The sequence below is a fragment of the Rhea pennata genome, chromosome 12 (genome assembly GCF_028389875.1).
Source record: "Rhea pennata isolate bPtePen1 chromosome 12, bPtePen1.pri, whole genome shotgun sequence".
Classification (NCBI taxonomy): domain Eukaryota; kingdom Metazoa; phylum Chordata; class Aves; order Rheiformes; family Rheidae; genus Rhea; species Rhea pennata.
Window position 1 is genome coordinate 163452 of NC_084674.1, and position 25615 is coordinate 189066.

General features: G+C 41.4%; 1 protein-coding gene across 4 annotated transcripts in view; it reads left to right on the plus strand.

The window, feature by feature from the left end:
- The window catches only part of FGD5 (FYVE, RhoGEF and PH domain containing 5), a 118141-nt gene that overhangs the window by 73692 nt on the left and 18834 nt on the right, over positions 1 to 25615 (plus strand). For 3 of the 4 annotated variants that reach the window (XR_009959648.1, XR_009959647.1, XM_062585174.1), the window contains exons 7-13: positions 302 to 458; positions 2907 to 2994; positions 5776 to 5826; positions 7372 to 7430; positions 15592 to 15663; positions 17036 to 17104; positions 24143 to 24226. Coding sequence is in view for 2 of the 4 variants with exons in the window: in XM_062585174.1 (XP_062441158.1) it covers positions 302 to 458; positions 2907 to 2994; positions 5776 to 5826; positions 7372 to 7430; positions 15592 to 15663; positions 17036 to 17104; positions 24143 to 24226 (580 nt within the window). In the remaining 2 variants the exon portion in view is untranslated. The remainder of the gene's footprint in view (positions 1 to 301; positions 459 to 2906; positions 2995 to 5775; positions 5827 to 7371; positions 7431 to 15591; positions 15664 to 17035; positions 17105 to 24142; positions 24227 to 25615) is intronic. The other variant, XM_062585175.1, reaches the window with a different exon arrangement.

Sequence of the window (25615 nt, forward strand, 5' to 3'; positions counted from 1 at the left end):
GTGGAAGCTGGGTCCACAAAGCAGACATCCTACCTGCTACCTAGGCACTGCCATGGCTAGGGATCAGCCAAAGCATCAACCTCACCCAGGGCCTGTTCTACAGAAGCCTGATCTGTTGACTAGTGTATCAGTTAAGTATTGCCACTTTCCTGCCATTTAATGTAGACTTTAGCTGCACAATCCCATTACCCACTGTGGGTGTGATGAATAGAACTCTGTAATGAGAATGAAGTAAGGGCTTTTCTTTTTGTTTCTTGCATTCATTATTTATTTTCTTTTTCTTTTCTTTCTGTGGTATTAGGGAAGAACACCAGAAAGTTGCTGATGTTTTCCTCTCCAGAAAATCAAAATTCAATCACCACACTGCATATATTATGCAGTTTGATAGGAATTTGGCTTTGATGGATGAAACTTGCCTTAAATACTCCCAACTGGCTACCATCATTCAGGAGTTTGAGGTAAGGCCTCCTTGGCTGTTAGGCTGTATTAATACAAAGCTGTGTCTCATGTCTTACTCAAAGATATTTCTGTCTGCAACTCTAGCAGCGTTCACACAGGGTAGAGCAGGAGAACAGTTCTCCTCGCATCCTGGTGATAAAACTGAAGTGTGATGTTCATGAGTGCATGATGTCTTTCTGGGTCTGTATCTGTTGCCCATACACCCCCATGTGTCTGCATACAGAATGTATGTTTGTGAATCTATAGCTCTGCGAGTATACTTTGCTCAAATACCTGCACATAGTGGAGTAGTTTCCCATTCACAAATTAATACATTAAGCTCTCTGAGCATGTGTGAAATTTAATATTATTGTTAACGTTTCTTCATATCTCTTTCTCATGGCATTTTTTTCTTTTATTTACAATTGAATTTCTGTGCATTTTTTAAATGGATGTTGTGACAGGCAACAAACCAGACTGTGAAGGAAGGCACAAACTCCACCGGCTAGACAAATACAGGGATCTGTTCACCTAGACCCCTTGAGTGATCTGTAATCACTGGGCCTGTATCAGTAAGAAAGAAACGCATTTTCCAGATGTGTTAGCTCACTCATCCCTGTTGACTGAAAAAAACCATCAGGATGCAAGTGAGAGAAATTCAAACCATGATGCTTGATTACATTTTGAAGTACCAACAATGTAGCCAGGTCACACCACTTCAAAAGCGTAAGCCCATATGTTGATGGGAAGGTTCAGTTGGGCTACACTAACTCCAGTGAGATAAAATGGTTTGAAAGTCGTGTTGCTTTGTTGTGGGTCTGTAACTCCTATTTCTTATTATCTTCATCTGATATGAGGAATAACAAAGCTTACTTAGGTGGCAGAGGGGCTGTGCGGATGAATTAATGATTGCACTTTAAAGGTTATTTAGAATGCCAGCTCTATGGGGTATGGATTGTATTCTTCTCTGCAACACATGTGAAATATTAATGATAATTCATATCAAAAGCCATTTGGAAGTCAGCATTTATGAAAGGATACTTTGCAGCCACCACAGTTATTTCCTGTTAGCAACCAAAGGGAGGTCTCATGGCTCACATCTCTCTGAACAGGAACTCAGTAAATGCAGGCTTTCTGCTGATGGCTAGTGTTTCCAGCATCCCTCCCAGCCATATGCCTACACACTCCTGTTTTAACTATCAACCCTGAGGATTAGCTCCTATTTCTAAGTAGATGGAACTTTTGCTAGGACAAGATCAGCAGGATTTTGCCCTAAAATCAGTGCGCTCTGCGATTTTTTTTCCTTCTTGCAATACATGCAAAAGCAGGTACATGCACACAAATGCAGGCGAGGCAACTCTCAGACCTTTTCTATTGTATTTTTAAAGCATGAGCAGTATTAGATTCCAAGTTCATCAACCTAGAATTTAGAGATCCTATTTTGGGCACTTTTGACTTGAGGATGGGGGACTATGAATGCTCAGTGCAACTGTGAACACACATTTGGTGAGTTCAGTAAGACAGTCACAGGAGTAATATAATAACATGAAACACCTCTGCTGACTTGGAAAATGCTGTCCTTTGCCAGCCTTCCTTTATAAAATTTGCTTCCTAGTTCCCCTTTCGTCCTGCCTCTCTTGAGAAGTGGCAGACACTGTGGAAATGTTGGTCAATGAACACTGAAGCCCTGTAAAACTCGACTAGGTTTTGGACTCATAACTTGTAATGAACCAACTGGGTTTTGTGCCATTCCTCTCGGGTCCTGGAAGCTTCCGTTTCTTGGTGCCTCTGAAAATGTGGAGACTTTTCAGGACAGAGTTTTGCGGTTTGCTTTTGGTTTTGCAACAATGTCATGAAACTTAACTGTTATACCGTAAGTTTCATATTTTAACTGAGCCCTTATGAGACCACCTGCAATGGATTGAATCTAGAAGGGTAAAGCAAAGAGAAAACTGCTACTTCTTTTCCATGTGAGTGTTAAATTGGATCAGAGTTTTCTTTTATTTTGTTGCAAACAGACTCTGGACACTCAGTGCCAATTCAATCACCGGGATGCTTTGCTGTATTTTGCTCAGATCTGTGTCTTGAAATAAGGCACTAAATTGCAGACAGAAGAAAAAAAGACAGCAAGCTTCATTGAGATCTGCTTCCCCAGCTCTTCAGATACCACTCTAAAGTCTTTATTCAATCTTAATTTCTAATTGTTATTCATTTTCCTTCCTCCTCCCCCCCCCCAAGTTCAAACTGTTTTGTAAATGACACTATAGGAAACAAACTGCCACCAGTAGTTCTTTTTAGTCACAAAGATTATACCCCTAAAGACCTGGGTAAATTGGGAATGGCTCAGTGAAGTTTGTGCATGCAACTGGTAGCAAATTTTCGGGGGACATATCAGGCAGAGGAGGGACAGTTTGGTCCTGAGCTCACATGTGCCTATCTTTGTTTCCTCTTCCCTCCCCTGAGGACAGCAGAACTCTGGTGACAGCCCACAGAGCATGAAACACCAGCTTCTGAAAGTGGTGCAGCGTGTCTTCCAGTACCGTGTGCTGCTGACAGGTCAGTAAAACTGAACTGCTCTCAAAGGTACTAGAGTGGAATTCCTCCTGTAATGTCCTGCGCTTCCTTTGTGCTGCACATTGATGCCAAGACAGATAAAATAGGGCTGCAGGAACTTGAGATTTCCTGGGAACTTCATCTGCTTAATACCAGATTCAGGAAATGTCAGGGAGCCTGGAAAGAAACAGGCACTTCTTCAGCTGAAGGGTCACTAAAAAGTGTTAAGTCAAGTGCTTTTAGCCCTTCCTTCCTGGCTTTATTCTTCCATGAATTAGGAAAGGCAGAGTTCAGAAACCTCACTGCCAGCAGACAAGTTTGAGTTTATTTATGTCAAGGGTAATTATCAGAGACAGTAGGGGATTGTAGTTCCCAGCAAGGGGAGGTCCCTAGCACTGCCTACACTCATGCAGTGGCAGAGCACTGTCTCCTCCCACTCTATCAACAAAGCACTTGTATCCAGCACTGCACCCTATACCCCACATACACTACACCTTAGACTAGTGATCACTTTAAGTCAAAATCCCAGACCAATTTCTCTGCATTCCAGGAAAGCCCAAGCAGAGACCCAGATTCATATGCCACCTTATAGTAACACCTCCCCTTCACATTCAGCACTGTGTACATCACTCCCACCTGGAATCTCTCCAAGGGTATCTTCTGGGGCTTGTGTTCCTTCCTGTGGCTGATTTCCTACAAGCCACATCAAATCTAGCAAGTCTAAACCAGCGAACAGAGCAATCTTTTTGGGGAAGCATGGAGCCCCCAGCAAGAATTGTGAAGTTTAGGTTTGTTGCTAATGAGCTGGCTGAAGAAGGAAGTGGTGAAATTTAATAGTGAACCCCTGAGTTGTATGGTAAGTCTGGCAGATTGAAACACAAGAAACCAGGAATCCATAGACATAAACACGGAAACTGTCTTGGGAACATGTATATGTGTGGATGAAGAGAGATGCAAGATGAGTCATGCATGGGACAGTAAAAAGGAAGCCATAAACCATGCCCATATTCAACAGCTGATGAAAGGCACAGCACATTAGAAGTAACTCCTAAAAATGTAGAAGAGTAAAGGGACCATATGAATTTCTATTCGCAGCACAAATTAGAGGCAGTTTCATCTTGCTCCAAACACTTTGATCAAGGATGCAACTCATTTCTCAAAGCTGTTTTTGTTTTTTTAGTAACAGCAATACAAACGAACATCAGATGCTAGTAGTAAGATTTGTTTCTGTCTGACTTGCTTCCCTCTCTGAGTATGTCTACATTAAGGACAACCTTACAGGCTGGCAGTTTGCAACACTCAGCTGTCTCACACGGTCCTTACAGTATTTTCAGTGCATGCACAAAAACATGGCATCTGAGACAATGGACATGGTATGTCCCTGTCACAAATACCTCCAGCCACACTACATTTTCTGTGTCCATTTCCATGGTCCTCAAGGTAAACTGCAAACATGAATTTGTGAGAGAGCCAGAAGAGTCTGGACATCTGGACATCCCCTCCGTGCTTGAAGTAGCTTGAGCTGCCCCTTGTCCCAAGTACTGGCACTAACTGGGAAGATGAATGTTTTCTAGTCCACTGGAGTGGTTTTGTGTGTACAAAGGAATAAGGGATAGGGTTTGCAGGATCATGATATTCCAGAACTGCTGCTGTAGTTCGTCACCTGAAAAAAAAAGCAGTCTCTCTGTGGCTGTTAGGACAGGAACAGTGTAGTCTTTCAGTTTCTCCAGGTACTATAAAATTACATATGTACATATAGGTGCTTTTGTGTATTCATAACTGGCTGTTTCTACCAGACAAGGAAGGGTATTTTATCAGGATATTGGTTGCCATTTACAGCACTATAGCCAAAAGGAGTTCCCTGATTGGTTAAATGAACCAAGTCAAGGACATATCCTGCAGCTGTGAAAGGGAATGCTAAATACTGCCTGACAACACTACACAACACCTTTCTATTCAGCTGGGTGCAGGCAGACTCTTTCCTGAATCCAGGTGAAAGGCAAGTAGAATTCATGGCTGCAGGGAGGGGACAGCACTGGAAAATTGCATGCATACAGACATGGCATTCAAAGGTCTCTGAGCAGCACCACGCACAGCACGCAGGCCTGGTTCTTGGATGCAGAATTTAGGAGCTTGGATTCATCAGAAAGATTCATCAGAAATGGCACTCCCATTACAGTCATTAAAAACATAAAAAGACCCAAAGAACAGAGAGATGATCTGAGTCAAGTAGCCCAGGTAAGGCTGACAGATTAAAAATTTGTGAATAATGTAAACGTAATTCCTATAAATGTTAAGTCCTACTGTGTGTTGTTTACAGAACCTATTTTCAAAATGTGATTGAGTTCAGTAGTAATCACTGAATTCTGTATTTGTAGAACCAGAATCCCCTTCCTGCATCTATACAATCCATTTTCAATTAACACAGAGAATTAGTCATTATTGCCAACACCATTCATTCACATGAGAAAACAGAATTCATGAGAAGAACAACTGTTAGTAAAGTGGGGCTACTAAGCATTTCTCTTGACTGAAAAGCAAGGAAATATTTTGGTCCCTCTGTTTGTTGGTTTATACCTGCAAGTCATTTGATAAGTCCAGGCCTGAATCAAAGCAGTATCTCAAAACAGAATGCAGTTAAAGATAAGTTTCAGTTTGGAAAGAGACAATATATACTTAATTATTCAGAAATAAAGTGATAGCAGATCTTTTGATAATCCAACTACAGATTATGAGGATCTGCATTCTGATTACTGGATGTCTGTGTTTGATTTTTTTCTACAGATTACTTGAATAATCTTTGCCCTGATTCTACAGAGTATGAAGCCACACAAGGTAAAATGAAATAGGTGGAACAGAAATTCTCCTTCACTAACTGTGCTTCTAACAAAGTGTGGGGTCTACATCAGGAGCGTATGGATTTCAAGATCTTGAGTTGATATGTTAGATATAAAAACTATAAGAACTTATTACTGATTTAGATACATTATTTACAGCAGGAACCACATCTTTTTTCCATTGATATTTGTAGTCTTCCTTTAGTTTTGACATGGTGAACATACAGAAAAAGAAATGATTATGCATACAAGCATGGTGTAGATACTGTAGTTTGGCCCTAGACACCAGGAAAATCCTAGTTGTCTTTGGCTCCATCCACACTTGGCCTAGTAATTGCAAAGCCAAGTGGGATGGCTCAATCTGCTTGTCTGTACACGATTATCCAGGGTATGCCTGCTGCTCTCTGTGCTGTTCAACTTTGGAGCCATGCAGGAGGGTTTGAATCATGTATCTCTATGTCTGTATTCCTTCAGCCCATGTACACATTAAAGACAGGACTTTAAAACCAGTTCTGCCTAATCAAGAACAAATCCAGATGTTCAGCTGCTAACACCATTCTTTCCACCGTATCAGATGGGTAAAGAGAAGTTGTTTACTCCCACTGAAGTTGAAGGTAGGTTAGCCTTGGCCTCAGTGGGAGTAGCTTCAGGTCAAGATAAGCAGAAATAACGTATTAGTAAAACCAGTCCACCTCTCTGTTACACTGAGTGTGAATCCAACTCATAGCAAGGAGATCTGCAACTCCAACTCTGTTCTGAGTGACAGCAGAGGCTGGAGCAAAACCTAGTCCAGGCCCTAGTCATTGATGGTGGGATTACAGCTATACCAATAAATTAAACGGAGCTTGGCCAGATGTTTGAGCCATGGGGCCACACTTCCCCACTCTGTTGTCAGCACACCCTGGCACATTTCTGTCCAGTAAGTATGATCCCAGATGACGCCCAGTTGTGTGCAGGACATCTTGTTTTGCAGGCAAAGAGATTTCAGATAAGGACCTTAGCTGTCTTATATCACACCCTGAAGGCCAGTGAATGTGGCCTGGTCCATGTTATTCGTCAGTGGCGGCTCCAGATGTTCATTCATGTCATCACCTCATATACACTTCTGTCAGAAAGGGATGACCTGTCCTCTCCCTTGACAACAAAGGGTCACCATACTATTGGATGGCTAAAGCTGGGCTACACGGTATTTTCCCTGCCACAAAGTCCAAAACTCCAAACTCAAAAAATCTGCAACCAGAAAATGCCAGAATATGTTTTTGTGCTATTCCAGGCACTTAAAGGGGACATCATAAGCTCTCCTGGCCAGCACAATAATGACACAAAGCTTTGCACATGGGAAGGATGTCGGAGAGGGGGGCACACAGCACTGTTCTCTGTCCTAGATTTGCCAGGCAGTTCCATCCTGAAGGAGCCAAAGGAATTTAAGGAGTGGCTTGGGAGCGTGGGGAGTTTAAAGATGCTATTGTATATAAAAGGGTTTGGGGTTATTCTTCCTCATTTTGTATGTGATTTGTCCTCCTTGTTTTGCTTCATCCCTCAGCTGCCTTACTCATTGTCTCTGAAATCACAGACAGAGCCAATGACAGCATGCTCCAAGCGGTGAGTCTTTCAATGCCATACTCTCTCTTGATCAATAGTGTTTTTTCCGCACATCTACTGAAATGAATAGGTAGTATGTCTGTTAAATTCTGAAGCCTCCTTGAGGTGATGCTCAAGGGTTTGTAGAGCTCTGGTTCATAGTATTGCAGATTCGGAGTAGGTCCAGGCCTAATAATGAAGCTGTAAAAGATCTAAGTCACTACAGCATGCAGCACAGTCTTTTCCCTCCTAAGGTTGTTGAAATGGTATGTGGAGCAATGAAATTTGAGATGGGCATTTTCATGGTTCTGCTTCTAGTCTGAGATCTTTTAAAATATGAAATGGTCATAGTATAGTCCAAAATCACAAAAATGCCATTTTGAAAACCTTCTCAAGGCCTTTAGACCACCAAGGATAACATGCATTACTATGGAAGTTATTAGTGCAGTCACGTTCTTGCTGATGTTGACCATTATGGTGGTTTCTTCTTGATCACATTCACATCAGAGCACAAAGCAACTCATTCCAGGCATCCTGCACTTCACCCAATAATGAATGGTTGCACTCAAGTGTTTCTTTCTCAAAAGCTGTTTAATCTCAAATATTTTATCACTGCATTTAGATACAGTGATTCCAAGTGATGGGAATGTATTGTAGGAGATCCTGGGAAGCTGATCTCACTTGAACACTGCTGACTTTAACATCCTGCCTTGGGATTAGGCTGTGCCTGTCTGCTAAATTAAAAGATCTGTTTGGCATTGCAAACCTCCCTCCTTGTATTTATTTACAGATGGTAATCAAAACATTTCTTTCTTATTTAATCTACTGAGGAGAGTGTTGCTAATAATCATCTGGCCATCAAAACATGAAATCCAAGGCACGTAGTGGAAAAAACACCTGGCCATTAATGTGGACAAGGGGAACACAGTGACAGGAAATACAAGTCCTTCTGAATAAGAGTTTGTTTTCAGATAACAGTTTAAATTTGAAAGAAAGAATGCACAGGAACTGATGGATAGGGAAAGACATATGCTGGGGGCCCCCACAGCCACATACCAGCACTGCTAATCCAGCACGTTCCCTTTAACACTTTTACTCACTACCTTTTGGGGGGGCGGGGATAAGGCTGCTTTGTGAAGTAGTGAATCTAGACTGGCAAAACCATGTAGCTCAGGCTAGATGAAGGCTGTTCTTTGCAACAGGTTGAAAGGTAATAAAGAAAGAGTCTCAGAATCCAAGGTGCCCTTCATCTCTTAAAAATGAAGCTTTCATGCTTGGTTCAGAGAAAAAGTAGAAGCAGCTGCTGTCAGCAGATGAACCTGAGAGCCAAGAACCTCAACTTTTGCTCACATTTGGAAATCCCTGCTGCTCAGGTTTAAAAGCCATGTCTCTGATATGTTTGCCAAGATCATAAACACAGCCTATGTGTTCATGAGCTGCTTTATAGCACAAGGTTCAGTGATGATCTCCTCATGGCAAGACAAACTCCAAGTCTTTTAATATTTGTATCAGAAAGCAATAATTGGGTAGTTAAAACTATTTACTATTTCCTGAATAGAGGAACCTGTCTTTGAGGATCTGTCTCCTTCCCCTTTTGGTAGCACTAGAAATAAAGACTGAGGCTTTGTACCTGCTTTCCCTGAAGCCAGTGGCAAAATTACTGCAGATCAATAATGAAGCCCAAATAGCACATTTCTCTTTTCGTGCAGAGATTATCTCAACCCATAAGAACACACCAAGATTTCGAACATCCTGAACATCAAGGTTTTTAAGGCCAAAACTCAAAATTCAGATCTGCATTCTCACTCAGTGCAAACTCTGAAGAAGTCTGGACATACTGTTTTTGTTTAAGTCCATCTCTGTCCAGGCTCTGAAGCCTGTTCCAAGCTTCTCCTCACTCCTCTGCATCTAGTGCAGAACATGTTCCCTCTTTCTGCAGTAACAGCAGTCTAATGGCAGTGCTGATGTGGCCTGGTGACAATCCAAAACTTACCAAACTTTCACCTTAAAATCACACTTCTTTTACACCTCCTAATTGGTAAGGAGAAGTTTCAAACATAAGCCATGTGTAATCAAAGTAATACTCTATGTTGCAGCAACTAGGCAGCCTGAACACCTTTGCTGAGTGGTCTAAGCTTTTGGGTACACTGATCTCCTTTGTTGTTTACTCACAGCTTTATTTAATGACATTTTAGGTCTCAACTATTTCATTGTCAGCCATTAGAGTAGATAAGTTGGGGACAAAAGTTTGGAGGGAGGCTTTTGTAAAGAATCAGTAGTTGCACAATGGACAAACACACAGTGCTGAAGGAAGAGAAGGAAAGGAGAGAGAAAGGAACACAAGAAGAAAGAAAAGATGCATGGAAATCATGATGTGCATACAGACTAATTCTGAGTGATGTTCAGCACTGACAACAATAACCAGTAGTTAATTACTATATAGACACTATATTGTAATCTAGATGAAAGAACAGATGTAGGTTGTAGGTAGGATGTGGTCTTATAAGCCTAGGGTTTTATCATAAAAATAAATGTAAACCAGCCCACCCTACAAAATGACTCTGAAACCATGGCCTTAATGAGCAAAGGTTTTAACAGGTTTGATTCTGATTTTCTTTGTTCCCAGGCAAACAATTCATAATCTTACCTTTCCATTATTAAAACATTCTTTGTGCCAAAATAATAAATGCCTCATCATAAACCTGCTATCTCAGGGAAAGTTTCCAAAATAATCTCAGAGCTTTAGGGATACCCATACTAGAGGCTTGAAATACAAGAGCTCAGGTCACAATCACACACTTTTTTTCTGGCATCTCTGCTTCCTTAGATTTCACTCAGATGTTTGGAAGATTTTTAAGAGTACTTTTCTGAAGTTTTAAGTATAAGTAAGTGGACAAATCAGATTTCCACTGCATATTGTACTGAAGTCAATGGAGATACATTATAATAAGAAATGATCATAAAAATTCAAATTATGTCTTTGTTGTACTATAGATTTTGATATAAACCAAATAACTCACATTGAGATTTTACTTGAGGGGAAACCTCCAAGGAAACATCAGCAGAATCCACCTACTTTGGATTGGCTGAAGGTCCACTGGGACCCAGGTGCTGGTTTGATAAAAGCATTCACAGATCTTTTTATCGACTTGTCTAACAACAGCTCAGTTTTGTACAGTTTAGAATGTGCTGGGATATGAACACTATATGCAGTTCTAAGGTCTTTTCTTTACCTGTATTCTGGACATCTCACAAACCATATGTGAATGAATTCCAGACTCAGAATAGCAAGCAACAGTTGTCAAAGGGGCAAATAGAGACTCCTTGATTGCTAGAGAATGAACATCTTCTATGCAGCGCTGGCATAGCAATGCACACAGCAGGACACAAGCAGACTTTCACAATTAGATCCAACCAATTTGTTGTCATGCAGCTTGGCGGTGGTAAATGCCAAAGAACTTTCATATTATGAAGAAAAGCTTTACATTTGCTGTGTTGCATTACCATGCAATTGATTTTTATCTCCACTAAGCCATGCATTAATTTGAAGACACTAGCAGGTCCTCTGTGTTTTACAGATGCAATAGACTGCATAATAATTGCTGTCAGTGGCTGTCAAATTCCACATAGATTTTTACACTTCTTTTTTTATCATATCATCAGAGCACATCCGCTCTTTTTGAAATTGTGGCCAGGAAGAGAAGAAATAAAATTTCCTTTTTTTCCATCTGTGTGAATGCTGTGGGTTCATGAAGGGGCAATTTCATGAGAATCGAAGTTCAATATTCTGCTACATCAGAGGTTGTTTTCCTCAATTAATATCTCATCCAGAAAACCTATAACCAGCAATTCTTTTCTTGGTCTCAGAATTTCCAAAGAAGTTAAGAAGGGACTCTTAATTGCAGAACAAACTCAACAATGTCATTCAAGATGGAGCATTAATAACTTGCCATGTACCTGGATGAAGTTCTAAGCAGTAATTTAGACTTGGCATGTACCTGGAAGGATAAAGATTCCTGGTGCCAATTACTAACTCATCAAACTGCACTCCAAAATTCTGACAGGAACACCGTATTTTGATCCATATTTTCTGGAGAATATCAACAATTCATTATTATCTTTTTTAAAAAAAATTTATCATAACACTATAGCAGTTTTTCCCCTGTAAACTATTAACCTATGATTTTCAGATACATTATCTCCATACTGTTCTTGTCAAGTAGAAAAATATTATTCACAATTTACAGATGTGCAGAGGCACAGGGTATGCCATCACCATACAGCACTAAAGAGTATCTGTAACTCTAGCGGACATACATTCGCTACTTGAACTAAGCACAGTTTGTATTACTCTGTGAGCTTCTACAATCTGTTAGAAGCCCTGAGATGCTAAGAGCTATAAATCACTGTTGTTATTAACAGCTGGTGAATTCCTAAGGGAAGCAGTCCTTCTACATATACAAAATGATAATATGTTCCTTGCCTAATGGAAGCTGCAGTTTACTGCTAAGCTGACTGAAGATGGCTTTCAGGCATCCCGCATCTGCAGTGCTAACTGGGTGGAGCTTTTCATTTTTGAATTGTAGCTTATAAAGGATTTTGAAAGGAGAGTGGTAAGAGTTTTAAGTAGAATGAAGAAAATTATATAAACAGGGAGTTTAAGGGAACTGTAGGGAAATTATACCCCCCTCAGCCACCCACTACAATCCCTCCCATCTGATGGCTGTTTGACTTCCTACAGGAAATGAGTCTGATACATCTCTGTCTGCTTCCTGGTGAACATGTGTCCGTATTGCAAAGGTCAGCGTTACAACAGGCACCTCTACCAGCAGATCTAAGACAAGCTGAATTGTATCTGAGCTGCAGCAACTGAATTCTCCTCTCACTCTTGGAGAAACCCTGATGACTAGCACTAGCATTTGCCAGGAGAGTGCTCACAAGTGGGTGCTGCCTTTTATGCAAATGAAGAAGAGGCTTCTGTTGTGGAAGCTGTCAATTTGACAAGTTTCATTAAGGCTCAAATACCCTTTAGTGATGAAAAAGTCTTTTGCAAATGTCAGCTGTCCCAGGATCCCTAGAATTTCCTGTGCTGTTAGATTATACATTCCGTTTCCATTTTGCTGGCCCACAGTATTTCAGAAGTGACCTGAAAAATTCCATTTGTTATTGCCTGCAATGCAAAAGAGATACTTGATGGCTGAAAAGGTCTTAAAAATGGGTCAACTACCAGCTATATTGGAGCATCATAGTGCACCCCTGTGCTGGTAAAGCTTGTTGCCATTTCTATACATTCTTGTTATGTGGTTACAGATTAATAACTGAACTTAAAAAAATTTCTGAACTGAACTTAAAGAACTTTCAGAATAACTGAAATTAAAGAATTCTTTCTTTGGTAGAATTAATAACATAATACTAAACAAGTGTAATATTTCACTAAAGTAGTAACATTCGGAGATACTTCAGGCTTATTTTTAAAAGCAGGCAGAGATAAGAACTAATTAATTAATTGTGTTAGCTGAAATTCACAGTAAATTAGCCTTGACAGACCACCATGCAAACATGGATATACTCCTGGTATCTGCAATAGCTTTCTTAATTAGCCAATTCTGTAGACAGCACTGTTTTGTATCAGGCAGACATATCCTTGATTGCACTGTCTAATCTAATACTGTCTAACTAAGCCCAGAAATTGCTTAATGTCAATGAGTGGAGAGCAGTAAAACAGACCATTATCTACCCCAGCTGAAAACTGTAATCAAAGGCTGCTGCTAGGTCATGAAGATGTTTTCTCGTGTGCATCAATGTGGCCCTCACTGTGTAGTTCAGCCAGGTGTGTAACTTAAGATTTAGGACAGAATGACTAATTTGGACAAGAGAGTCCTAATTTTTAGATGTATTCCACTGATGTCTTATTGCTGCTGTGTAGTCCATTCTGCTGTGCTGACCAGCTAAAAACACAACTGAATCCTACCCACAAACCTGGGTTTTAGCAGCATCACCTGCTATATGGAAGGAGAGCTCAAATGACCCTAGCAATGCTGTAAAGGTACAGATACTCCATCCTCCTCCTCTGAATTTTCTATCCAATATCATCTCTTTCATGAGAGCACAAGATTAGTTATATTTATTTCAGATACCATATTCAGGGTATTTTCAGAACCATACCACATGCTAGTGTTCACTGACTCTCTGTGCTCTCAGCCCAAGCAGGCAGTTAATAGTACCAGGGTTTGATAATGAGCTGCCTTATCTTTGTAAAGCTTCAAAATAGAGACCCAGCTTCATTGCCTATTTACTAGTTAATGTTCTAAATCCCCTGGTGCAGATCCGTTAATCCATTAGCATGGAATATAAACCTCCAGACAATCCTAATAACACTCCTATTGTAACAAAACATGCTCTAGATTATCTGTGTCATAATCACTAAAGCACAGGCCTTTGCAGGAGATAGAATCATAGAATCATAAAATCACAGAATCGTTAAGGTTGGAAAGGACCTCTGGAGATCATCTAGTCCAACCTTCTGCTCAGCCGGGTCACCTAGAGCATGGTAGACAGCATTGCATCCAGGCGGGCTTTGAATATCTCCAGAGAAGGAGACTCCACAGCCTCTCTGGGTAACCTGTTCCAGTGCTCCGTCACTCTCACAGTGAAGAAATTCTCCCTTGCGTTCAGGCGGAACTTCCTGTGGCTCTGTTTTTGCCCATTGCCTCTTGTCCTGTCGTACGGGACAACTGAAAAGAGTTTGTCCCCATCCCCTTGACACCCTCCCTTCAGGTGCTTGTACACATTGATAAGATCCCCCCCTCAGTCTTCTCTTCCCCAGGCTAAAGAGGCCCAGCTCTCGCATCCGTTCCTCACAGGGCAGATGCTCCAGCCCTCTGATCATCTTCGTAGTTCTTTGCTGGACTCTCTCCAGTAGCTCCATGTCTCTCATGTCCTGGGGAGCCCAGAACTGGACGCAGTACTCGAGATGAGGCCTCACCAGGGCTGAGGAGAGGGACAGGATCACCTCCCTCGACCTGCTGGCAACACTCTTCCTAATGCACCCCAGGAGACCATTGGCCTTCCTGGCCACAAGGGCACATTGCTGGCTCATGGTCAACTTGTCATCCACCAGCACTCCCAGGTGCTTCTCTGCAGAGCTGCTCTCCAGAAGGTCACCTCCCAGCTTGTACTGGTGCCTAGGGTTATTTCTCCCTACGTGCAGGACTCTGCACTTGCCCTTGTGGAACCTCAGGAGGTTCCCCTCCGCCCAGCTCTCCGGCCTGTCCAGGTCTCTCTGAATGGCAGCACAGCCCTCAGCTGTATCAACCACTCCTCCCAGCTTGGTATCATTGCTGAGGAGGCACTCTGTCCCCTCATCCAGGTCATTGATGAAGCAGTTGAACAGGATGGGACCCAGTACTAAGCCCTGGGGGACACCACTAGCCACAGGCCTCCAACTAGACTCCGCGCCACTGATGACAACACTCTGAGCTCTGCCTTTCAGCCAGTTCTCAATCCACCTCACTGTCCACTCATCTAACCCACACCTCCTGAGCTTCTCTAGGAGGATGTTAGGGGAGACAGTGTCTCAAGAGCCTTGCTGAAGTCAAGGTACACAACATCCACTGCTCTCCCCTCATCTACCCAGCCAGGCATTCCATCACAGAAGGCTATCAGATTGGTTAAGCATGATTTCCCCTTGGTGAATCCACACTGGCTACTCCTGATCACCTTCTTTTCCTCCCTATGTCTGGAGATGACATCCAGAATGAGCTGTTCCATCACCTTTCCAGAGACGGTACTGATGATAGCGAACTTTCTCTTTCCTTCCATTTTACTGGTTCTCAGAGTGAGAAAGTCAGCAAATGCAGGAGGTTCGCATGGCCTTTCTGAAGGTGAATTGAGGTGTACAGGAAATATTAAAGAGGTAGCAAAGATAACAGAGATGCTGTAGGTCATAACAGGTATGAATGTAGGTAATGAGATTTCACAAAACCTTCCAAGCTGGAATAAGGTTTTCTAGACCTAAATTTCCTGGGCTCACTTCTCTCTCTCTTTCTGAAACTTAACTCTGTAGTATCACTATCATCTCCTAGTCAGAGAAATAAAATGGTAAGGAGGGATGAGGGAGGGTTTGCCTGCTTGTGAAGAACAATCATCATACAGTCTCCTAAATGCTGTTTCTCTTCCTCAGGAAAACTTGCAGAAGCTGGTACACATTGAGTACAGTGTCAGGGGGCAGAGCAGCCTTCTCCAGCCAGGAAGGGTGAGTGCTGCAGGCAGACCTCTGCTGATAAGGGCATTGTTTCCGGCCAGCTTTATTTCTGTCTGTGTGGATGGTGAGATTTCAGATGTCCACAGGTGTTGTTTACTGAGTCACTGAGATAAGAGCTGTAGGCCTGGCTTGTGTAAAAAGCCATCACTCTGGCAGTGCTCAGGGAGATATGCCAAGAGCCTTGCACTGGGAAAGACAAGCATTGCCCCTGCCTTCGCACAGAGCAGCCATTTGGCTTTTCACTCCAGCTGTCCTCAGACTGCCCCACAGTAGTATGTTTTGGAGGAATCACTGTTTTGCTTTCTATATATCCAAGTTGAAATACTTGAAGGCTGGAAAGACTCAGAGTTTTATCTGGCTAGGTAAGAGCCTTAAATCAAGGGAAATCATTTGTTTTCAAATTGTTATTCTTATCATTCCCTAGTGCTGCTTTTAGTACAAGACATTATTTTAAAGCAATATATAAACAGAAAAGTGGGAGCATGTATAGCTTTGTCTTGCTATCCATATCAAATGCAAAATTCTCTTGGCTATTAAGTCTGTCAGGCTTCCTCAGCTCCCACCTACCTCTATGCTTCAAAAGATTTCTTCTTGAATTCTGCAACACTACATTTCCCCTCAGTCCAACAGTATCTTTAACAAAATTCATGGAGCAATTTTCAAGACATGCATGCTCCTAGCACAAGACTCCTCATCAGCCAATAGTGCAGTCATCCTCTATTTTTCCTTTAATATTAGTATTCTCGCTTGCCCTTGCCAGACAATGTTTTAGGAACTTCCGCAAACCTGAGCACGTAGAATTTGGAGGATTGGTCTCTTTGAGTATAAATTGTTCTAGCATGAAAATCTCTCCATCAGAGAATAATTTATGACTGCAGATCCACTGCTGTAGTTCAGTTATTCTGGACTATCCACATAGTCGTAATAGGGATGGACTGGGAAAGATATCTATTGTGTTTGCAGACATGTACAGATTATGTACACAGACATGGTTATTTGGATGTAACATGCTGAAAGCCAAGGTTTCAGCTTATCTTTCTTTTTATTTTTCCTAATTAGAGATTTTTTAAAAGACAGAAGTTCCTGTCTGGATCCTATTAAATGTTAGTTCTGCAATCTGTGACAGCGGTGTCTGACAAGTGGTTTTCCAACACATTTTGTAGAATAGCAATAGGGCTAACCCTGTCAAAGACAGAGACAAATCATAAGGACTCAGGCTAGAAGCAAATGTAAGGTATTCGTCTCTTCCTGTGGATCTGATGAATGTGGTTAGAGTTCCTCCTTTCCTGGTAGGAGTATTCTCTACTCTCAATGAACTTCAGAATGAAGCCTCAGGATTATAACCTACTGTTTTCTCCTTCAGACTTTTGTTAAAGAGGGAACACTGATGAAAGTTTCCGGCAAAAACAGGCACCCTCGGCATTTGTTCTTGGTAAGATTTCTTTTATATTTTTATCATCTTCCTCATATCTTCTCTTGTGCTTATGCAGCCCTGAACCAGGGTACAAACTTCAGGGTTGCAGGTTGTTTAACCACCAGCAGTGATGTGATGAGCTGGCTTCTGTTGCTAACAGCAGTCCCTTTCATGCAAGTCCCCACTGGCTCTGTGTACAGGAACACAGGCTGTGCAGCCCTCTACTTGCTTCCCGGTGACTTCGAGCCCCCAAGTAGGCCATAGTTCTGCAAAGGTATTCTGCCAGTACCTTCAGCTTGGCCTAAGTATCCCAGGTGCTCAGGAGGACAGGAGCATCTGAATATTCTCAATAATTAAGCTGCACACTTGAAAAGCTGCCCTAAGGCCTCAGGAGGTCTGATCAGTAACAACAGAGAACATCCAACCGCTAGAGTTTATGAAAACTGTCTTTGGATTCAGCTGGGAGAGGGTTCTGTATCTGGCTCTCAAAGACTAGAATTTATTTCCCTTTGTGCATGTCTGTGTAAATTACATAGTAACTGTGCACACTGTCTGGATATACTCCATCTGTCTGAACACACATCCCCAGCTCTGTTGATCAGAGCAGCTATTTTCATTGGGGTGTGCAAAATACTTCTAAGATAACTGAGAAAAAAGAACTACTCATTTTATTTTTCAGGAGTCTACAACCCCACCAAAAATTGCAAGTATCTGCAAAACGAAATAGATAGAAAACTACTGATTTGGAGATATGTTCATGTTTTTATTTTGCATTACACACTACACTGAGCAGTTAGAGAGGATCTGAGACTCCAGACTCCTATGCTATACTCTCAACTTTGCAGCTGGTTTATTGTATAACCACAGGCATTTTTATGCACTTATCTGAATGAAGAGGAAAATAATGCTTGCTCACCTCTTTGGAGTTGATGCTTATCTGTTCATGTTTGAAAAGTTTTTAGAGCTCCTTTCCAGAGAAGAGCCATAAAGTCCTCAGGGTCATTGCTGGTATTAATATTAAAGTACCCCATTTGAAAAATTTTATTTTAAAATAAATGGGTTATAGGCCCAGAATATGTATATGCTGTGGCCTCTATAAGCATGGTGAGCTTTTCACTCCAGGACCAATGTAAGGAGAGACGTCTGATTATAGAAGTCATACATTTTACCATTAATTCTTCTTATTTCTCCCTCTGATTATTATTTCGTACTTGTTGCTGTTCAGCATTTCTGCCTCCATGGTCACATACTGCAATCACAATCAAAGGTCAGATGAGATAGGACACAGTGCTGGCACTTCACTTTTTTGATGGCTTCATTGGTTTCTGTGAAAATTTAGACTTTCATGTACTGAAAGTGATCTATTTCACCCAAATCTTCCAAATATGAGATTGCTGCAGTGCTGTTTTACTCTGCATCAACGAACTGTAACAATAGCAAAAATGTCAAAATCATGACTCCGTGGAAACCAAGGGAAAATGTTCATGCCAGAAACAATCACTGTGGGACCAGGGGCTAATCCTAAGAAAGTGTGTTCTCTGCAGGCGAACACTGAATCTTGCTGATGACCACTTGATAAGAGATGATATCTGCTTTCCTCGCTAATCTCTCTGCATAAACATTTGCCTCTGCTAGGATTGTAAGAACATTTTGGAATTGAGGCTAAAACTGCGGCAATATTCCAAAATGCTTTTACTACTTTGTCTTCCAATGTGGTCATAACTCTGTCACCATAATCCACCACTATGGTAAAAACTGCAATAGCACAAACTTAGCTATTATAACTGAGATAAAAAACTTAAAAGGAGGATCAGAAGTCAGATCTTTATTAAACGTTGAGAGAAATGTAAAATTCAAACCTGGGTAAAACATAAACTGAGCTAAAATTCAAAGAATCTGAAATGGTTTTATCAGCTTGAAGGTTACAGAGGCAGAAAGTATTACTAGAACGAAGAAAGCAGAGAAATGAGTGTCTGGCACTTTCTAGCCACGGAACTATTTTTGGTTTCTAGGGAAAGTTCAGCTACTCAAACCCGGATGTCAACTGCATTGAGAGAAGTGTCTCTTGGCAGCTGCAGACAATACAGTAGCCAATGTCCAGTGGTTAGTAGATGCTCTCAGTATTCAGAAACACTTTTCTTCTTCTTCTTCCTTTGGGTCAGAAAGGCAAACTGTGACCAGACACACGCTGCCATGCAAAGCGCGTGATGGAGCTAGACTAAACCATGGTGGTCATTTTCAAGAACCAGAAACACATGAAGCTGGCTTTTCTCCTGCTCTAGCTCAGTGAAGTTACAACTGCTTTAGGCTTCCCATACTACATTTCCTGTTGAGGGGATGACTGGATCTTGGAAACAGTTTGAAACTCACTGGCAATGATCTGCCATTGGATTCAGTTAATTTTTACACAGTTTCCTCTATCCCAAGAGTCCCTTAGATGGAAGAGTAACGCTATGTGTGTTGTAATTGTAGGAAAGAGAATCACTGTGGAATGCAGAAGTTCCTGCAGTTAACATCTGCAGTGTTTTGCATTATCTATCACCACTAATACTGCAGAGTCTGTTATGTCATCATCAGTCTTAGGTTGTTTAATGGCTTATTTAGCCTGTGAATACGTTTAGACAACTCCTGCCTAGCTTTAGCAACATGTTTTGTCTTGGCATACAGGACCTTTACTGCAGCAGTCTTAAGCCCCTACCACCAATCACTGGCAACATCCTTTTGCAACAGCTAAGACCTGCATGAATGCATCCTTCCCTCTGCCAGGGCATCTAGCCTTGATCCACACACTGTCTCTTGATTCTGACCTCTGGGACATTCTGTGTATGCCAGGCATGCTTGAAATTTGATTCTTTTGTACTCTGCTGGAAAACAGAAAACCCTAAAACTTGAATAATCTCTTAAATATTGCCTCTTAAAACCTACACTCATTAAAGCCTTTATATTTTAAGGGCCATATTATAGCCCTTTTGAAGCCATTGACAAAATTCCGGTAGTATAAGGATTTACTCTGATACGTTTATCAAGAAAAACTTTCAGAACTGGATTTTTTTTTATGTCCATTGCTATTTGAAAAAGGTCATCAGAAGCTGGTATGTATAGGTGTACTTTGTTTTGATTTTGGATGAAACGAGTGAGTTTACCTTAGCTACCCAAAATTTTACATGACTAGGACTTTTCGAAATTCTCCATAATGAACTTACTTTGCCTGGAACAGAATCAAGCCTAGAGCCTGGAGAAAGTTTCAGTGGAAGAGTATATGCTGAAGGTAAACCTGAGAATTTAACCCCTACACGCCCTAGGAGATGAGTCCACCAAACTAAAGCTGTAGTTAGAGTATGCTATAAAAGTTGGGCATGTGCCAGACTCTTACTTGGTCTGTGCATTCAGGGTATGCTTTGGTGATATGTGTGCACTTGTGCTCTGAGCATACACTCCTAAGTATGCATACATTCCCCTAAGGAATGGTTCATATCTGCACTCAGCTCCCACAGGCATGAATGTGTAGCACATGCATTCAGGGATTCTTGGGGTACATGTGTTTCTGTGGGTGTATATTCTGTGTATCACAAAGCTACTTGAGCTGGCTGTCTTGTGCAGGCTGATGGTATTGTTGAATCTGGTGTTTCCTGGCAGGATGTTTGGCAAGTTTTGCTGGGCGCCTGTTTCCTGAATCCAGTCTCTGTTTACAAGGATGTTGGAGCCTTTTTGCAGCACAGTATGGGTTGCTGACGCTGGAAGGCCCCCTAATCGCCCCTCAACTGCAGGACTTTGCAACTCAGACACTATCTCTTATCTCACCCTTCCAAGAATTTCTCTACAAAGGCTGCTTGTGTTGGAAGTGGGGTGGGGGAAACTGCCATCAAATAGCAGACTTTGTTTAATTCTCTAACCAGCAGGGCTGGAACACAGGAGAATTCTGAGTCTGAAGTTTAGAAAATGCAGCCCCAGCACACATTCAGGTTGCTCTGCTGACACTCAGAGGATGTTTAGCACTGACTTGAACAACACAGGGTTCATAATAAACTACCCTTCAAAACACTCGCAAAAAACAAACACATGGTAGGAGCTTTTAGACAAAATGGGCACTAAATATGGGTGCCAGCAGTTCAGTGGGGCACAGATAAACTTACTTGAATCAAAAAAATGTGGACAGTGTAGGTTAGAAAATTTGCTCTGACCTCTAATGTTACTAGGTTCCCACCAAAAGAGAAGGGATTATAAAGAAGGGGCGGGGGACAAAAAAAAGCAGAAGTATCCCTCTCTTTCTCTGTATTATCAATTGTTCTCTTGAGGACTGCATGATTCTGTGCGTGCATCAGCACAGAACAGGAATATCTGTTCCCTCATTGATACCCATGCAGTTTGGGAATCCCAATTATTCAGGAAGTTTTCTGGCAAACAGAAGTGTGTCTGAAACATAAGGACTGCTCAGAAGTTCCCTGGGGGCTGTGGCAGTTTGAGCTTTTCTACCACAGATTTCTGAATGTCTGCAAGATCAGCTTTTATTATGGCTCAGACCTCACTGCTTCAGGGAACAATGTGCCTGTAGTGGCAGACAGAAAAGTAGAGCATGAAACAGGAGAATGCATGAAAACACTGGTAATGATGCTAGTTCTGCACAAACCATTCATATAGCCACAACTCAGATCTCAAGTATAGATGTGGCTAAGGAGATAATAGGGAATGCAGATCCTTTTTCTGTGTGCCTTACTTAGTAAGTTTTGAAATATCTGTCATAAGTTCATTGTGACAAGCTGTGGCTGATGGGACCTCAAAAGACATTAGACTCACAGCCCTCCTCTATATACTGCATAACAAAACAGAAGGAGGATCCCCCCGCCATGGGCAATTATAAAACAAAACTATCATTAATGCTTAATAAAATCTTGGTGTATTAATCAGAGCTGCCATGACAACGGAATGCCGCAGGGTGTCTGTCTTAATCAACAGCAATAAAAGAAGAATCTGTTTTCTGAAGAAATATATATCTTTTAAAGTAAAATAAATGGAGCTTTAAGTCCAAGAAACCCAGGAGTGCTTGCTGCCAAAATCCCGAAGATCTCTCTTCCTTAGTGCCCAAAATCAGTCACTTTTTCTTGTGTTTTGAAACAAGCTTGAAGTACTGTCACTGATGACTAGCCGAATTACTGTTTTCTCCTATAATCCTTTAAACATTCAGTAGATAAAATCACCAGACAAATGTGAGAATTCATTGGGGAATCCAGAGCATTCTCTGTTAGTACTAAAGCCTGCCTGCCTTTATTTCCTTTTTCCTACCTGGCTGCTCCAGTCCTTGCTGCCACTGACTTAAAAAGAAACCTACACATCTAGTAATATCAAGTGAGAATAGCTTCTATCTGATTTTCACTGAAAGGTTTATATTCACATAGGTTTTCCTACCCAAGTCTCCTAATTTTCAGTAGGCCATCAGTTGTTGTGAATTTTCTGGTTATGTATAGCCCTATTTAAACTGCGAATAATCATGTGCTCAGTACTGTGCAAGTATCACTGTGCTGACTGGATTAATGTTAGCATGGAAAGTAATTTATGGAGCCATAAATAAATGGCATAAAAACTCTGCGACAAGCCATTTGTCACCTTGTTCTATGAAATTCTATTGTGTTGCTGCAAAAGCAGTAAATACTTTACTGAGAAAAGAGTCTGAGACTTTTCTTCTGACTCGGTAGTATGTTTTTATATACTCAGTTGAGAAGTGCTATATTAAAAGTGCTTTAAACAATGAATCAATTAAGATTCCCTAGGAAGACTGAGAAATGCACAGCAGAGTGGCCTATACAGGAGCACTTGCGAGTCTTTTTGCTAAACTTAAAAATAATGGGGATACCTTGTCTCCGGCATTGCACTGTATTATCTATGCCTTGCTTTTTACATTGTCTTGTATGCCCACCTTGGTAATCAAGGGGCTGGCTGAGTTTAAGTATCTTAGTATTGATGTGGAAGGACCAGAGGGAAAAGAAACACCCCAAAACCAGTACATGACCTGCTCTTATTAGCAAAACAGAGTCTGCGTGCACACAGGCATAATTTTCACAATATTATGGCACACAGATATTGCTACTCTTTCTAGTAGTAAGGGAAGAGAGGGGCCAGTAAAGACCTACCAGGTCCAGTTCTACCATTTCTTTCTTTATTTTTCCTTTTCTTTTTTTTTTTTTTCCTTTTTTTTTTTTTTTTTTTGGCATGGAGGTAAAAGTCCACAGTAAAATCTGTGACTAAGCTAAGCAAATTTTACCAGGGAAGATCTGACCCCATTTTGTCTGAAGCTGTTTTATAAACAAATGCATTCTGCAAGGAGCTGCAAGAACTAAGGAAAGATTTGGCATTTTAAGTTACAGATGTTTTGTTCCTCGTAAAATGAAAAAAAGTTGCTCATTTTGCTCTCCCACGGGTCTCTGCTGCAGCCCACAGACCCAGCAAATCTGTCATGTCTCTGGACAAATTCTGCCAGCAGTAAAGTCCAGTTATTCCTCTCAAACATCCTAACAATTCCTCCTTGACCCCTTCCTCCAGACCTTGGCAGCTCTCCTCATCTCTACTTCCTTTTTGCCCAGAAAATGGAAATCTTTCAAGCAGACACCTACCCTGGCCTAACCACAGCTTCAATGTCAGTTGGATCCTGACAGAGCCAGAGCTGCTGCATTACGAGCAGTTATTCAGTATTGCCAGATAGTATATGTACATGTTGCCTTCCCAACTGGAACACTGTACTGCCCTTAAAACAAGCAGCTGCTTCACTCAAGCTGGGGAGAAGGGTGAGAAAGAGGGGAAGGGGGGAAGGAGGAATTGATTATCTACTGGCTTAGCCATTAGCAACAGTCAAAAATGGGATGGACTCAAAGTCCAGGATCCAAGCTCCCTTGAGCTCTGTGGAAATGCAGGTCTTGATCTAATGTGCGTGGCTCAGGCCTGTCTTCAGTAACAGCCCTAGCAGTTCATCAAGTTACTGCTTGTTCTGGGCGTCCACCAAAGAAATAATGGTCAGGCCAGCAAGCCCTATTGCAAATTACTGATTTTGTCTTTCTCTTCATATAGATGAATGATGTTCTGCTGTACACATATCCCCAGAAGGATGGCAAATACCAGCTGAAAAACACCTTGGCTGTGTCAGGAATGAAGGTAATGCCTCATCTGTATTATAGCCTGGAATTAAAGTTGTATAGTGGGTTGTTAGCACTTTGCTGGTTTATGTCTCACTTCCAGCTGAGTGCAAGGGGAAGGGGGGGATGGACTTACAAGTTGGGGATTCCTTTGCCTCTTACAGGAGGTAGAAAGAAAAATAATATACAGTAAACAAATAACAACCTTATCTATAAGACTGTAACTTAGTATTACAGCCTTATTCAGGCTGATCATGAATAATGCAAGCCAAAATCAGATTTACTATCTGATCATGAAACTGGAGACAGGAAAGATTTATTATCCCATTTTGTCCATTCTCCTCTGTCTCCAGCCAGTGTATGATTGTTTCCTACAACATATTCACTAGGGCTTAGGCTGCCTGGTTTAAACCTCCTGCCACTCCAAATTTACATAAGCTTTCATTTGCCTGTTATGTGCCATTTGACTGTTTTCATCAAATTAATGGATAAAATGGTGTTAATGGATTCAAAAAGTGATTAGCCCACTTCATGGAAAAAGGCGCACTGGGTGCTATTACATGCAATAACATAGACATGGTCTCTTATTCAGTAAATCCCTGAACTGCAGATTGTCAGAAACTCGACACAATTGCCTTGTTCTTACACTATTTCCCTAAGCCTTCACTGGCCTCTCTACAACAGGAGGTATTGGGCTGGAGGGGTCTTTGCTTCTGACCCAGCCTGCCATTATAAACCTGCAGAAGGAAGTCCTAAAATGCTCCACTACTACATGGAATGAAATGCAGAACAGGTACCTGTTAGGCTACATTTGAAATACTGAGTCGTTGGCATGATAGATGTATGTTAGTAACAACATATCAGTACCATGAAGCTTTTTTCTAAGTGGCTGTTGCTTCTAGTAAGTGGCTGGTATATACTATATGGTAGAGAAAATGTTTTAGCTGAGTAGTAGCTCTTAAGTAATTTTTCACTCTTGAAGAGCCTTGCTGCAGACAGGCAGGCATTCACTGAACTGAAGCACTCTCGTGCATATGGTCTACCTGTTAGGAAGAAAGTTATTTCCATTCCTTCTAGGAATAGCCAGGGCTTTTGCCCTCCTTTACCAACATGTTCTGACACGTCTCAGATAAACATCCCTGAAGCTCATCATACTCAAATTCAGCCCTGATTCATACTTTATCTTCACAGTAGGGCTAAATGGACTTTTCTTTTTTTTAGCACTACCATCATATTGAAATACAGAGCAATCCTCTTTAAATCAGCAATACAACACTCTACCTGCCCATCTCTTTGCACTGAAGTATAAAACAAGATGGCTGGGATGTCACTAGACATCAAGATATGTATAATGTACTGGTTATAGACAGTTTAACTCATGTCTACCTTCATGTTCATGGTATTTGCT